At 41.2% G+C, this 16591-nt stretch overlaps 2 protein-coding genes across 8 annotated transcripts in view; one reads left to right on the forward strand and one right to left on the reverse strand.

The window, feature by feature from the left end:
* MYL4 (myosin light chain 4) overlaps positions 1–5308 on the reverse strand; it is a 28593-nt gene extending 23285 nt beyond the window's left edge. The window contains exon 1 of one of the 2 annotated variants that reach the window (XM_039250650.1): positions 5071–5308. In XM_039250650.1, the coding sequence (XP_039106581.1) occupies positions 5071–5093 (23 nt within the window). In that variant the 5' untranslated portion in view covers positions 5094–5308. Of the gene's footprint in view, positions 1–4699 lie in introns of both variants that reach the window. The other variant, XM_039250651.1, reaches the window with a different exon arrangement.
* A 123-nt stretch (positions 5309–5431) lies between these two features.
* CDC27 (cell division cycle 27) overlaps positions 5432–16591 on the forward strand; it is a 73622-nt gene continuing 62462 nt past the window's right edge. For all 6 annotated transcript variants that reach the window (XM_039250644.1, XM_039250645.1, XM_039250648.1 and 3 more), the window contains exon 1: positions 5432–5599. In XM_039250644.1, the coding sequence (XP_039106575.1) occupies positions 5573–5599 (27 nt within the window). In that variant the 5' untranslated portion in view covers positions 5432–5572. The remainder of the gene's footprint in view (positions 5600–16591) is intronic.

Below are 16591 nucleotides of genomic sequence, written 5' to 3' on the forward strand. Positions count from 1 at the left end.
CTCACCTCAACCGGGATGCATTTGATTAGCCTCAACACTTCGGAATGCTTTGACCTGAAATCCCTTAGGGACCTATGTGCAAAGCCAGCCTGTTCTCTGGGTCCAGAAAGGAACAGTCACAAGAGCATCAAGTTATGACCAATAAGGGCTAACATTGAGTAGTGATGTCATTTACTCATCAGATATATTTATAATATTTTAATAACTTTATATTTGTGCAGGACACTATACTAAATAATAGGGACTTCAGGGTAAGGCAAAGTCCCTACCTTCATGGAATTTATATTAAACAGATATAATTAAAATTGCCATACATACTATGGAGGAAAAGAATAAAGATGTTGTGAGAGAGAATCATAGGGTACAGCTAATAATTTTGGTTAGGTAGGACAGGGAATATTCTGAGGATGTAATATCAAGGCCTGAAGGATGAGTTGAATTTAGCTAAAGAGTAAGGGCAGGGGTGCCTGGGTGGTTTAGTTGGTTAAGCGTTTGACTCTTCATTTTGGCTCAGATCACGATCTCACAGTTTGTGAGATCAAGCTCCGCATCGGGCTCCTGGCTGGCGGTGTGAAGCCTGCTTCAGATTCTCTCCCTCTCTCTCTGCCCCTCCCCTGCTCATACTCTCTCTCAAAATAAACAAACCTTTAAAAATGTATAAATGAATAGCTTCTCTTTGTTAAAAAAAAAAAGGGCAAAGTGTTTTAGGAAGAAGTAATATGTATAAAGGATTCTACTTTAATCAGTATTTTTTAAGCATCTACTAAATATGTAATTCCTTTCAAAGAACATAAAAAGAAATAGAAGGCCTAGCCTTCCCTTAGAGAGATATGACATAAATAATCTTGATTATATTAGTCTGCTCAGCATGCTATAAGAAAACACCACAGACTGGGTGAAGTAAACAACTGAAATGTATTTTCTCACAGTTCTGGAGGCTAGAAGTCCACGATCGAGGTGCTAGCAAACTTGGTTTCTGGTGAAAGCTCTCTTCCTGGCTTGCAGATGGCTACTTTCTTGCTATGTGCCTCATGTGACCTTCCCTCTACCCTCTTAGGTCTCTATCATGGACGTGCAAATTAAATTGACAAAAGACAGATTAACACATTTTTTAAAACAAGAGTTAGAAACAAGAGGTGGTTAGGACTTAGGCATCTTACATACCATCTTAGCAAACAGCAATAAATTTGTGGAGAAGTGACAAAACAAAGGAGAAAAGTTTTGGCTTCTGGGGTAGTAAGTGGTGGAAAGGTAAATACATGGGGAAACTAACAGAAGATAAAGGTTATTTCAGTAAAGTTTGTGCAGATTCAAATCAGTGCCAATTTCTTGTTCTAGTGATAATGGTTGTTTTCCTCCTCCTGGTACAGGAGAGGGGAGAGGATACAACTTCACAAAGAGAAACCGATGTCCTGATTTTAGGCAAATGGGGGAAAGCAGAGAGTTCTTTCTGTGTTTGCTGCTTCCTAATTGTTTTCAGGTCAAAATAATCCTTATGCCAAAGTGACATATTCTGGTCTCCTTTGGGGAATGTAGAGTATAACAGGGAGGTGAGACAAGGCAGAGACTAGACCTTGGAGGACCTTATAAGAGAAGTTAACAGGTTTGTGTGATCTTCTGAGAGCAATGGGAAATCTTGAGTTGGGAGGGGAGGCTTAGGAGGGAGTCCTGACATGATCAGACTTGTTTTTGAGGGTAGGTAAGGCTGGAGAGAGGAAGAGACGAGAAGGTATATTCAGGGTAAAATTAGTAGGGCTTTTGTGACTAGACGTTAGGGTCAAAGAGAGAGAGTGGTTTCAGGCCTGGGCAATGGAGAGGACGGTGGTACCTTAAACTGACATGGGAAGTACTTCAAGTATGAGTAACAAGGAGTTCTATTCTGAACAAGTACCTATGAGGCATCCAGTTGGCAGCTAGCCATTCTGGTCTGTAGTTCTAAGAAGCACTCTGACTAGACATACAGATTTTGGAACAATTTTAGATGAGAGTGGAGGCCAAGAGAAGGGATGGGTTTGGAAAGGAAGAAAATGTAGGGTGAGAAGAAGGCCTAGAACAGTCCCATGAAGCATTCTAACATTAAAGAGCCTACAACGGAACTGATAAAAACAGAGCAGTAGGAGGAAAACCAGGAGACTGGGTGATCAGAGATGCCAAAGGAAGGAGATGATTTGACCAAGAGGGAGAAGCATACACAGGAGCAAATGCCTCAAGGTCAGGTAATATTAGATGGTAAGACAGCAGCATCAACAGGGACAAAAGAAGGTACAGACAAGGGGGACTGAAGGAATTCAGAAGAGTAATCTTGTTGGGGGCTATGTTTATAGCGGGACCTGCATCTTGGCAGTGATACCAAGTCTAGGTCCTTGAACAGTGCCCTAAAAGCCGGCCTCTGAATCTGAATGAACATGAAACAGACCAAGAGTCAGGCTAAGGAGAAGAGATCATTTACCATGTTTGGAATAATGCTTATTGTAACCCAGCTCCGTTCTCCAGCTAAACATATGTGGATAATGGATGACAGCAGGATGCCTAAGTGGTTGCTGGATGGCAAGTTAAAGTAGGTCAATCAGGAACACAGAAGGAAGTTAAAATGCTTTCAAAGATCCCATCAAAGCACAACTTCAAACAACGTGGCCTTGTTGTGGATGAGCAGAAAACCACAACAGATGTATTAGCCCAGTGAAGAACTGTTTGAAAAGAGATGCCATTTTTAGGGAGAAAAAAAAATCCCAGGAGATTTTAGAAGCAAATTGTAAGCTCAAAAGCCAGATTTTAGAAGCAAATTCTAAGCTTAAGAGCCAGAGCACAAAGCATAACAGACTCATTCTCACTCTAGATGCACATTTTCACACACGAAATATCATCATTATGTACCCTGTGTTGCAAGTTCCTACCTTCAAGTTTACAAGAATCTATGGCACAAAAATCTATTGGCAGCATGTTGTATGTAAAAGACTTGTGTGTGTGTAAAATGACCACAAGCTTTGCATGAGCAAATAATGTCACGTGCCAATTAAAAATGCAAATACAACTTTAGTCCACTTTACTAGAAGTGAACCCGATAATAAAAGCAATAGCCTTGGCGCTCTCTGCATTAATCAGAATAAATGTGGGGCACCTGGGTGGCTCAGTCAGTTGAGCGTCAGACTTCGGCTCAGGTCGCGATCTCACGGTTTGTGGGTTCGAGCCCCGTGTCGGGCTCTGTGCTGACAGCCAGCTCAGAGCCTGAAGCCTGTTTCAGATTCTGTGTCTCCCTCTCTCTCTCTCTCTCTGACCCTCCCCTGCTCATGCCGTCTCTCTCTCTCTCTCAGAAATAAATAAAAACATTAAAAAATTAAAAAAAAACAAAACGGAATAAAAGTGGTGTTACAACCAGCTAAAAGCATCACGTGTTAACAGTGATATCTCTTGTCCGTCTCCTTCTTTCCATTACTATTACAGATTCTCTCATCGCACATCTAGTAGACTGTTTCCAAAGATGGTCCAGCAATCAATTCCTTCTGGTGGCACAAGCCTTTTGTAGTGTCACATTGCTACTTCTCCCATCTAGAGTCTATTTCTCCTCCCCTTGAATCCACGCTCACCCTGTATCTTGCTTTAATCAATGAGAAGTGATGGGGGTTTGACTTACAAACCTAGACCTTAAGGGGCCTCATAGCTTCTGTTTTTACCCTCATGCTTGCCAGCCACAAAGTCAAGAATGGGGCTAGGCTACTGACTGATGAGAGAGAGACCAACGCTGAGACACGAGCCATGTGGAGATACGGAGGAGAGCTGAGGGGCTCCGCCAACAGCTAGCACCAAGGCCCCAAACATGGGAGTGACACCATTTTGGACTCCAGCCCCAGTCAAGCCAATGACAGCAATATTCTATATCTGTGCTATCCAGTATGGGAGCCACTAGCCACATATGTCTATTGAATCCTTGGAATGTGGCTAGGGTGTCTGAAAATTTTCGTTTTTAGTTCACTTGATTTTAACTAAGCTTTAAGTAGCTAGTGACTACCCAGTTGGACAGTGTAGAAGATTCATAATCCTGCTTTAAAAAAAAAAAAAACCATGACACAGGGCAGAAAATCACCTTGGCACTTACCCTTTATGGTGCTACAAATAAGCAATTACTAGAGATGGTTGGTGGTGACAGATATAGCTCTGTTAACTAGTATTAAAAAATAAAAACAAAACAAAACCTCTCCCTTCAATACCACCCAAAGGAAGGAGGTAATCCATTCTAACCTGATTTCATCTGCATACAATGTGAAAACCAGAAAGGGAAATTCCCACATCATAAATATACCATGAGCTCCACATTTAGCTTAGAGATGTCCTGAGTAGACAATCAACTTTCAAAAAGTGTTTTCATCATCTACCAAAAACCAAAATGTTCACAGTTCCCTGGTTCACACATTTTGGGGGGAGAGGGAGCAGGAAGGAAACCTGAAAGAGCCTACTGTGTGTGTTAGGCACAGCCACATTCACCAATCCATTTAATTCTTTTAATCATTATTTTCGGGCTAAGAAAATAGAAGTTCAGAAATGTGACTTGCCTAAGGACCTAAACCTAGTTCGTGCCAGAGGGAACGTTCAAAATCAAGCCTCCAGATTTCCCAATAGGCCAAACGCCTCTCCTGTCAGGAATAACAATTTCCATGATCTGGTCACCTAAGTCATTATTTCCAGTTAGTGACTTAACTCTTACCAGACTGATCTCATTTCTGCTTCCCTTCACTTGACACTCTTCTTCTAACTCCACCTATCCTTCAGAGTCCAGGTTAAGTCTCCCTATTTCCTTCCCTGAAACTTTTCTCATCTTAATCCCAATTTAATTCCCTCTCTTGGAATTTTTACGTCGCTTATTATGGGCGCCACATATAACAGTCTGTTACACTGCTTTTCCTTTAAAGAGGCCGTAATCTCTTCAGGGTGGACAGCCCATGTCCTCACTAGTCTTTGAAGGCTGGCAATCTTTCCAAATGTCCTAGTTCCCTTTGAGTCCGAAATGATGAATGAACTAAACTCAACAAATATTTCTTAATTCATTAAAGTCAACCCCACACTATAGTGTTTTACCCTCTCCTCAATCTACCGCGCATCAATTGATCCGAAGAGCCTCAGTGGCGAGTGGAAGCGGTAGTCCAGCCACGTAACGCTCCCCGCCTACTCCGGTAAGCCACGCCCAGCCGGCTGGTCGCCGATTGGGCGTAGCCCAGCCTGGGGTGGCCGATTGGGCGTGGCGTGCGTGAGTGAAGGCGTGGCCGAGAGGAGAAAACTAAGCTGTGGCTCAAACTCGGTAGTCCCCGGGAACCCTCGACAATTTCCGGCAACAGTCCCCTCCTCCGCTGATCGGCCTCGGGCATTTCCGGTCTCCTTCGGGCTTTTCCGTCTGGCTCCCGCGCGGATCTCACCACTTCGGGTATTTCCGTGTCCCGCTCGGAGGTACTCGGCAATCGCTCGGCCTCCCCCATCCCCCGGTAACGGTCGCTGGTGAGTTTAAATGAGCCGGGGCTGGCCGGGCCGGAGCCGCTACGGGGGGGCCCTGAGGCACTGCAGAAAGTGGGCCTGAGCCTCAAGGATGACGGTGCTGCAGGAACCCGTCCAGGTAATGATAACCCCGCTCGCCGAGGCTTGGCTCGCAGCCTCGGCCGGGAAGCCGCGTATGGCCACTCCGCGGCCTGGTGCGGCCTAGGCCCGGCTGCTTCTCCCGCCTCCCCTGCTGCCGGGTCCTGCCTGTCTCCGCGTCGGCTCGGAGGCCTCGCCCGCAGCCTAAGCCGGGTTGCCTCAGCTCCTGCGTTGCTTCCACCCCGGGTGTGAGCAGGCTTCGGCTATAATGCCTGGGTCCCCCGCCGGGCCACGGGCGGGCCAGCCCCTCCTGTCAGTCCAGGGGCCTGGCCCCCCGGCTGGGGTGAGAGACCAGGGGGCTGAAAACTCGCCCCAGGTGCTCCCTTGCCGCGGGATGATTGGGAAGCACATTTGATCAGAGCTTGTATGATCTTCGTAATGGTGGGGCAAGTTGTTGGGGTGGGGGTGGTGGGGGGTGGTGTTCGGTTTTGTTTTTGTTTTATGTGAGAGGGCGGAGGGCCGATAAGATCGGTATTTTTAATACTGATTTCTGTTTTGGTAACAGACGTCCTATAGCCCACGTTGCTTTCCTCGCTCAGTGAATTTCCCACTGGACAATGATCCGGGAAGAGAACTCCCGAGGCCCAGCGCTGAGGGGCAGGCACCTATGTACGAGGGGAGGGAGTGGAAACGACAAATCTGGGTGGTTTTCTTTTTTTTCTTCCGTGACCTGTGTGATGGGGATCAGGAGTGTTTTGTTGTGCATGTTGATAATGCGTTCAGGAAATGAAAGACAAATAAGGGTTTTTACATCCATTTCGCTGTCCTTACACCAAGGTATGCTTTGACGCACAGTGCTCTGTTGGCATGGGAGAAACCCTATTGGATTTGAGGTGTGATGCAGTGCCAAGTCATTTTCCCCCCTGCCATTTCAAGAAACTGAATCTTTTGTCCCTTACTGATGGACCAGGTCTGGGAGACTTTCAGCTCACCATAGGCTCTTTGACTTGAATAGAAGAGTTGACCTCTATCAAGTGCTGTCATTGAGTTATGGACTTTTTTTTTTTTTGAAGTTACAAAGCAAATCGATTTTAGAAATTACCTCCCATTACCCTTAATAGGCCTGTGATATAAAATAATAAATATTTTACTACATCGCTGCTTCCACATTTCCTTAAGTTTTCTTCCCAGAATGAAATATAAATTTCTCCCAGTTGATTTCTTTTACATATAACAACTATTAGAATTTGAACCAATATAATGTGGAATTCTGTCTTAGGAAATTTACCTGTTTGTAATTGTATCAATGCTTCCAAAGCTGTTTCTTTCCATCCAGATTCCTCTTACTGGTAGAGTCCCTTTTAGGATTTTTATTTTTAGGCCTAATATTAAATTAGAAGTTATCTGTATATTTTGTTGTTGTTGTTGTTGTTAAGTAGCCTCCACGCCTAGCATGGAGCACGGCCCTGAGATCAGGAGGCACCCAGGTGCCCTAAAAGTTATCTGTACCTTCTTAATGAATAAGTATATCTCTCAAGTTGTTTCATTTCTGTTTCATATTCTTGTAATTTTGTCTTCATTAATGATACATTTGCCTTCTCTGGCCCCAAAATTTTTCTCAAATGATAAACTAGTTTCAATGCTAGCCTATCACCACTATTTAATAACAATTTCAACTTGTGTAAAAACAAGGAGAAGAAAAAACTATGTAACCGCTTCCTAGATGGTATACATCAAGTTTCCTCTTTCCTTACTGTATTCTTAGCAGTAATGCTCTTAGGTGTTTTTAAGGCTTAAAAAAGTCAAATTTGTCCCCATTTTCTTCCCCCATACTACCTTCGTCCATTAGATTTGGGACTGTGGTAGGAAGTTTTAGGATCTGGCTAGGTGAGAATTTTGGTTGTAATTTATAGTAGAAGAGGTCAGATATTCACTAAGGGGTCTGTAGCAGTTGGAGAAACCAGCAACTTTAGCTGCCATGCAGATCAACTGATTAGGGATAGGGCTGAAAATGGGAAGGAAGTGCTAAGGAGAAAATAGGACAGATAGATACTATGGGGTTTTTTTAAAACTATGATAAGTAATTGCATGTACTTGTAAAGGAATGAGAGGAAGTTGGAAAGTTGTTTGAGGCATCATGATATTACCAGGCATAGGAAAAAATTGAGCAACCGTTTGCTGCTTTTATTTCTTTAAAGTTTTGACATGGAATAGTCAGTCTGATAAACTGCATCAGCCTAAATATTAGCTGCTCCTCCAAACTGTCTCTCATAGAAAAATTTTACTTTGTATTTGAGTCTTTACAAAAAGTCTCTCCTATTATGAGACAGAAATTCTGTCAATTATTTTATTTTTAATTGTTGGGGGAAGACACACAGCCTAAATGATTTCAATCAGTGTTAATTTGGATATTTATGAAATTCACCTGATAAAATTGAGTTTAAAAAAATCAAAGACATTTTAATGGATTTATCAGTTATTCCTGGGGGTAGCACTTCACAGACATGTTGGATGAAGTTGTAAACACGCTTTGTAAAAATTGCCTTAATAAGCAGCATAGTAAGTGAATACTGTACACATGATATTGTTTTAGAGATCATTTAGATAGTGAGGGAATACTTTTGGCTTGGAATAAGATCTACAGGGATAGCATCTAGAATGGATTCAAAAGGTACCATATTTCAGGTAACTTAGAATTAAATGTAGTGTCATTAGAAAAATTGTGTTAGATGAGAAAATGGCTTTGTTGATATCAAAGATAGATGTGAACAGTTTCCATAAAATTGTTCTGTTCAATGAGAATAGAAAAAAATGAAACTTGCAAATTTTGTCATTTAAAAAATATGTATGTGTAACTTGGGCGCCTGGGTGGCTTAGTCAGTTGAGCGTCCGACTTTCGCTTAGGTCATGATCTTGTGGTTCATGGGTTTGAGCCCCACGTCGGGATCTGTGCTGACTGCCAGCTCAGAGCCTGGAGCCTGTTTCAGAGTCTGTGACTCCCTCTCTGACCCTGCCCTGCTCACGCTGTCTCTCTCTCTCCTAGAAATAAATAAAACATTAAAAAATTAAAAAAAAATGTATGTGTAACAATTGATAAAGCGATAGGCATTTGATTATTCAATCTTCAGAAAAACTCATATACTTAAGTCAGCTGAAACACATTTATTAAACTTTCTTTTGGTAAATGGAAAATTAACCTTATATTTAGGTACAGTATAGTATCTTGAAGACACTGCACCTAGTATCTCTACTGGGAGAATAAGCTTTGAGGAATGTGGGTGGAGGAGGAGGTCATTGCAAACATATATAATAATTTCATTCCTTTATGGACTAGGGTCCTGACGTAGCCCCTTTTGTGCTTATGTTCTTTATATAGAGAAAGCATTAGGCAAATAATCGCAAATTAATGATTACAAACTGTGATAAGGACACTATAAATAGGGTGTTAGGAGAGAGACCTAAGAGGAGGGACTTGACCTGAGCCCAAGTGTCAGGTTTGCAATTGAACCACCAAAAGAGGTACTAGAAAATAGCAAAAAGTTAAGCAGCCTGAATGAAAAAATCCAATTGGAAAGAGTGTTCTTCACCTGCTATGTACCAAGCACGGAACAGTATAAACGACATTCTAAAATCTTCTCTAACAGTGGTATTAGGAAGGTCCTTTTTGAGCAAATGACATTGAAAAGCTGGGATCCGAAGGTTGAGAAAGAAACAGTAATTTGAAGAGCATAACAGGGAGAAAACAGTATGTGCAAAGTCCCTAAAACATAGCAGAACTTGGCATTGAAATAACTGAAAGAAGGCCAATGTGGCTGGAGTTGCATATTAATGCAAGGCCATTATAAGGAGTTCAGTTTTCATTCTAAGTGTGTGGGGAGTCACTGAAGGATTTTCAGAAGAGGGCTGAGTTGATGAAAATGTTAGATCTCTTGGCTACTATATGTGAAATGTAATGGAAGAAGGAGGCAAGAGTAAAAATAGTCTTAGAGGGGCGCCTGGGTGGCTCAGTCGGTTAAGTGTCTGACTTGATTTCAGCTCAGCTCATGATCTAATTGTTTGTGTGATCGAGCCCTACATGGGATTCTGCGCTGACAGTACCAAGCCTGCTTGGGGTTCTCTCGTGTGTGTTCTCTCCCACTCGTGCTCTCCCTCTCTCTCAGAAATAAATAAAAACTTAAAAAATAGGCTTAGGATGAAAGTAACCTAGACTAAAGTGGTAGTAGTGGAGTAGGAAAGGGATTGATAAATTCAAAAGATGTTTTGAACCAGTGAGACATGGAGACTGATTGAATGGGAGAGGGTGGGGATCAAGAATAGCTGCCTGGATTTCATTTTGGTGGTGCCATTTAATAAATGAAGAATCCTTTGCAAGGGGGACAAATCTGAAAAAGGATAATTAATCTTTTTTTTTTTTAATCATTTATTTGAGAGAGAGTGCATGCATGCACGGGGGAGGGGCAGAGGGAGATGGAGAGAGAATCCCAAGCAGGTTCCATGCTGTCCGTGAGGAACGTGACTCGGGGTTTGATCTCATGAACTGTGAGATCATAAACTGAGCCAAAATCGAGAGTGTGACACTTAATGAACCGAGCCATCCAGGCACCCTGACAATCTGTTTTGAACAAAATGAGTTGGAGATATTTGTGAAGCCAACCAGTAGAAATGTGGAGATAAAACCTCTGATCTTTTGAGGGGTCTAGTCTTGTTGGAAAGATAAGAATGTTTAACAGGAACAATTGGATAATGTTACAAGTCAGTATGTATTTAATTGCACAGATAATAATAAAGAAACTCAGGAAATAGATCCTTGTAGACTGGAAAAATGGGGTTTCTTGATGGAGTAGAACTTCAAGCTTTAGAAGATGGGAAGTGTTTGAAATGTTTGTGTGGGAGAAGAAATGAGTAGAGGAGAAAAAAAAAAAGGAGAAAAATGGTTTTAGCATGGTATAACACAAGCAAAAGCACAAAGTTGAGAATGGTATTTAGAACTATAAAATATTATAGCTTTGGTTGGGATGGGAATTGAGATCAGGGAGAAGAAGGTTTTGCTAGCCAGGTAGAATAAGATTATAGGGGACTTCATGTCCAGGTCGAGGGGTTTATGGTATTGGTAGTATATAGCCATTATACATTTTTGAACAGAAGAATTTGCAATCAAAGCACTGCTTTGGGAAGATTAATCTGGTGCTGTTGGGAAGGAGGGACAGACAAGAGTTAGGGAGACATACAGGCTAGTAAAATAATGCAGATACATGGTAATGTACACCTGAGCTTCTCATTCTTGGCACTGTTGACGTTTGGGGCAAGCTAATTCTTTGTTATAGGAGACCGTGTCCTATATATTGTAGGGTGTTCTGCAGCATCCCTGGCCTCTACCCACTAGGTGGCCCCCTCTGTTTGTGACAACCAAAAATGCCCCCCCCCCCCCCCCGCATCTCTTAGGGGGCAAAATTGCCCAGATGGAAAACCACTGATGTAGACCTAAACCAAATGAAAGTTCTAAAAATTAGATTGTAATGTGTAACAGGAAAATTCCATAGTGATATTTTTTTCCTTATACCTCATTTATTGTCTGAAGTTCTTATTATCCATTTCTTTTATGGTTCAAAAAAAAAGGCAGCTATCTTCTTTTTTGACAAAAACAAGAATAAAAAATAATTTATATGGTCACATTTAGGTCTGAATTAGTTGTACATTTACAGATGTTTGTTTATATTTTCAATAATATTACATGTTTAAGAACAAACAAGGAAGGAAGTTTGCCATTTTGGGCAAAAGATGAATTTTGATTCATCTTTTAAATGAATGCAACCTAGGACTGACCCATTAATTTAATGAGTAGGAATTCTCTTTTAAACTTTTTGTTTTTCTTTTTGAGGATGGGTGTGGTGTTGCTCTATTTGTCTCCCTAACTGTTAGCAGTATTCACCCATCTGGCTTTAATTTGTAGAAGTCCTGAGATGATGCACTGAAATTCTTTCAGGGGCAGATCCACACCAGCAGTTCTGCCAAAGTAGATGCCTAGCCAGGGGGCCTGCTCTTCATAAGCTACCAATCTGTAGTGTCTTAGAAAATAGCCTGTTTTCCTCCCTGTTCCTCCCAAAGAGCACTATCACTGAGGAACTTAGAGGTGCTTGAGCAGAGTGGTGATAGAAGCTATATGTGGGTTTGTCCAAGTGGCAAATTATATGTCTGGGGTATAGGAGAGTTTGAGTTGGGCTTTACTATCACTTTCTGACCCTCATAAGAATTGGTAATAGGGGTGCTTGGGTGGCTCAGTCAGTTAAGCATCCGACTTTGGTTCAGGTCATGATCTCACTGGTTTGTGAGTTTGAATCCCGTGTTGGGCTCTGTGCTGACAGCTAGCTCAGGGCCTGGAGCCTGTCTTCAGATTCTGCGACTCCCTCACTCTCTGTCCCTCCCCTGCTCACACTGTCTATCTGTCTCCCTCTCTCTCAAAAATAAATAAAACATTAAAAAAATTTTTTTTAATTTGGTGATAAAAGAATGACGTTCTCCTGAGCAAAGCTTGATTTTATATCAGAAATGGGTAGAACCTTTGATTATGACACTTTTTCTCCTTTTCCTTTCTTTAATTTTAAAAAGACAGAAAAAAATGCAAAGTTCTAGGACTTTATGGCCATAGTATGTATGTGTCAAATTTTCCTGGTGATCAGTACTACTAAGTTAGCTGGTGGATCATTTGGGTCTTTTGTGGCTTACATGTTAACAAAATAAGCAATTGTGGCAGATATGCTGGGAGATGTTATAATACTGGAAACTGTATTTATTGAATTTGTTTATATTGGAAGACAGGAAAGGAGAAGGTTTTTAGTGTCTACTGTGTGCTAGTCAGTATACTAGGACCACTGTATGTATATCATGTCATTTAATTCACACAAGTCCAAGAAATAGAGCTCTGTTTTCCAAATGAGGAAATTGAGGCCGAGAAGAGTTAAAGAATTCCCCCAAAGTCACGCTCGTGGAAGTGCTGACACACAAATTTGAATACATGCCTCCAAAATTAAATCCTGAGTATATTGTTTCTACTTACCATGTTCTTTCATTTACAACAAAATTGTGATTTTCTTAGCAACATTTTCTTTTCTCTAGCTTACTTATAAGAACAATAATACATATACAAAATATGCATTAATCAACTATTTATGTTATTGGCAAGTAGACAATAATAGGCTAACAAGTAGGTTCTTAGGAAATCCCCATATTTTGTAAAAGAGTAATTAGGTGGTAATTGTTTGTATCACAGGATAATAATTCTGTGTGCCACAGAGTTTCTTTCAATAGAGATTTCCAAAGATTCTTAACTATTGGACCTATAGTTGACCCTTGAACAAGGCAGGAGTTAGGGACACTGACCCCTATGCAGTTGAAAATCTGAGTACAGCTTTTGACTCCTCAAAAACTTAACCACTATTAGCCTATTGTTGTCTACTTGCCAATAACATAAACAGTTGATTAATGCATATTTTGTATATGTATTATTGTTCTTATAAGTAAGCTAGCGAAAAGAAAATGTGGCTAAGAAAATCACAAAGAAGAGAAGATACATTTACAGTAGTGTATTGTATTTATTGAAAACAATCCACGTGTAAGTGGACCCATAAAGTTCAAACCCATGCAGTTCGAGGGTCAACTGTACACGAATACAGAGAAACTTAAAGCTAAGGCTAACATAAGATGCTAACAGTGGTAGGTCTGGCAGTAATCAAAGATCAGTTGTTTATTCATTCAACATCCATTAGTTAAGCGCTTGCTTAAAAAGTACATAATAGATGCTGCGAATCTAATAATGAGCAAAACCAGATGTAGTCCCTACCTTTCTGCAGTTTATATTATAGTGAGGAAGACATTACTTACTTAGTCTCCTAAGTAAATGTAAAATTACAGCAGTGAGAGGTATTACAAAGGAAATGTACTTAGTGCTGTTACAGTATATAATAAGAATGCCTGACGTCATCAGAGATCCCAAAAAAAGTGTTCCCTGAGAACGAAGTCCAAAGAATGACTCAAATTTGCATAGTTTGGAGGAAAAGAGGAATGTGCCAGGTAAAGTGAACTGTGTGTATGTTTAAAGGGCCTGTGGCAGGAAGGTAATGTGGTAGGTTTGAGGAGCTAAAAGAAGGCCATTGTCCTAACACAGAGAGCATAAGAGAACATGATACAAGAGGAATTGGAGAGGTAAGCACAGACTATACCAACCCCTCTGGTTTGGTGGTTTGGATTTTTATGAGGACAATGAGAAGCGAGAGAAAGATCTTAGGCAGAAGAATAATATGATCAGATCTGATTTGTGAAAAACTCGCAGAGAGAAAATGAATCATAGGGTAGAAAAGAATTCAGGGAAGACAAATAAGACACTATTAAAAGTAATCTGGGGAGGAGGGGTGCACCTAGGTGGCTCAGTTGGTTGAGTGTCGGACTTGATGTCAGTTCAGGTCGTGATCTCGTGGTGGTGGGATCAAGCACCACATATCAGCTCCGTGCATGGTGGGCATGGAGCCTGCTTGAAAGTCTCTCTCTCCCTCTGTTCATTGAGTTTCTTCCTTTCATCATCATATTGCAGTTGCCTAATTTAAATGAGTATCATTTTGACAGATACCTATATGTATGCCTGGTTCCAGAGCCCTAGGTCATAGGTGGTCTGGTAGGGACACCAGAGGGATAGAGAAGTTCTTACGGAGGTTGAGAATTCAGCCAAGTACTGTCCTAGATTTATCTCAAGGGTAGTGTTTTTGTGCTTGTTTTACAGATGATTAAAACTGAAGGTCAGAGAAGTGACTTGGTGATCTTGATTACTAAGTGTCAGAAGGTTAGGGTTCATCAGCCATGGGTTGGAGCTGGAGATTATATTAAACATATAGTTTAATGATGTTTTCTGGAGGCGCCTAGGTGGCTTAGTCGGTTAAGCGTCCGACTTTCGCTTAGGTCATGATCTCGCGGTTCGTGGGTTCGAGCCCCGTGTCGGGTTCTGTGCTGACTGCCAGCTCAGAGCCTGGAGCCTGTTTCAGAGTCTGTGTCTCCCTCTCTCTCTGACCCTCCCCTGCTCACGCTGTCTCTCTCTCTCCTAGAAATAAATAAAAATATTTTTTAAAAAAATGATGTTTTCTGAGCTATTCCACAGTGCAAATGCTGAAGTTCTCTGAGGAAAACACTCATAGTTTATCACATTACCTTTTATGTATGTCTTTTCTGTGTCATAGTACAGAGGAGACATAGGCCAGATAGCAGAGTCTGTAGCATATTTAAAACCTGCTCTTATATTCACTCCTTGCCAGCACCATGTATTTTTGTTCTAAGGTTCACCTTCCTAATTGTTTGATTAAAAAAACAAAAACAAAAACAAAAGCACAGGGGCGCCTGCTGGCTTCTTCAGTAGAGTATGCAGCTCTTGATCGTAGGGTTGTGAGATTGAACCCCATGTTGGGTATAGAGATTGCTTAGATAAATAAACAAAGAAAAAAGCACATTAGAAAGTTCTGAATAGGGAGGAAGACGTGATGAAGATGATGGCAGCACAGCTAAAATTTATTGAGTAATTTATTAGGTATGTACATACTACGTTATGTACTTTATATAGCATTAGGTACATATTAACCATTATGGACTCTTATGTTTTAAAACAAGAGACTTGAGATATTGTTACTTGCCCAAGACACAGAACTAATAAGTCATGGAGCATGGATTTGAACGCAGGCCTCTTGAGAGCTATCATCTTCTGTTCAGCAGTGATGATATTTATGTTTGAAGAATGTAACTCTGGGACAGGATGGATTGATTACCTACAGCTTACAGGCAGGAAAACCATGCAGGAGGCTAAGAATTTAAAGGAAACAAGATTGTTAACAGAATGGGACTAGAAAAGAGGGGAAAGATTCTAGATACCATTCTTTAGGTGCAGTTTTATAAATGATGGTTAGACACTAAACCAGCCCGTTTGAACTGCTTAAATTGATAATGTGCCCAGATTGATTTACCAATACATTCATTATTTCATCTGCACTCAACCCAACATCCGTGACCTCACGTGGTAAAGGTGTTTTGCATTTGAAACCGTGAGGAACACCTCTCTTGCTGGCAGCAGCGGTGCCCCTGGAGGGCCCTGGGACTGTCCCATCTCGTGTGTGCAGAGGAAGGTCCCTTCTAGCTCAGGAACTTGTCTCTTCTCCTTCCTCTTAAGTGTCTAAATTCAATTCTGCAACTATTTATTGAAACCTATTATGTATCAGGCTCTAATACTGTCTCTCATCAGTTGGACCAGTGCTACTTACTGAACCAGGATATCTGTGAACACCTAACACTGCACACAGATTTTCTGCGTAGATATGTACATGTGCTTTTTTCTGAAAAAGAGGTCCATAGCTTTTGTAAGTTTTTACAAAAGAGCGTGCTGTGAAAGGAAGGAGAGCTACTTATCTAGAAAAGTAGAAGAATGATTCTGAGCCCTGAATGCTTACCAGTGGAAAGGTTTAAAAGTAAAGATACCTAAACTCAGTCCCGGCTTCCAGGGATTGTGATGCAGTGGGTTTGAGGTACAGCATTGTCAAGGGTTGGTGGCCACTGATCTAGGCAGGAGTAGCTCTGAGAGGTACAACATGAGAACAGAAACTCTTGGTTAATTAGTGTAGATAGAGGTACAGTGTCTAGCACATAATAGGTACTTAGTAAATATTTATTGAATGAGTGAGTACTAGAACTCTCCAGTTCAGAAAAGTTAAAAAAGACACCACTACCTCCTCCCTTCCCCCCACCATTGGTTTTCAGTCATGCTGGAATCAGTAAAAAAAAATTTCCTCACACAACCATAGTATACCTTTGTACTCTAAATAGCTGAGGATGTTGTAGATCTCCATCACAGGCAAATGTTATCAGAAATAAAGTCAAGGAGTAATAAGGAGTAGGAACCTCAGATCCTTGGTTAATGGAACATGGAAGAATTATTAGCAGCAATATGGAACATTTTTATTGGGGGTTCTGGCTGTTTCAGCACAGCTTGTCTTTGGAATCTTTTTTA

Source organism: Hyaena hyaena, unplaced genomic scaffold (genome assembly GCF_003009895.1).
Source record: "Hyaena hyaena isolate Hyena2069 unplaced genomic scaffold, ASM300989v1 scaffold_378, whole genome shotgun sequence".
NCBI lineage: Eukaryota > Metazoa > Chordata > Mammalia > Carnivora > Hyaenidae > Hyaena > Hyaena hyaena.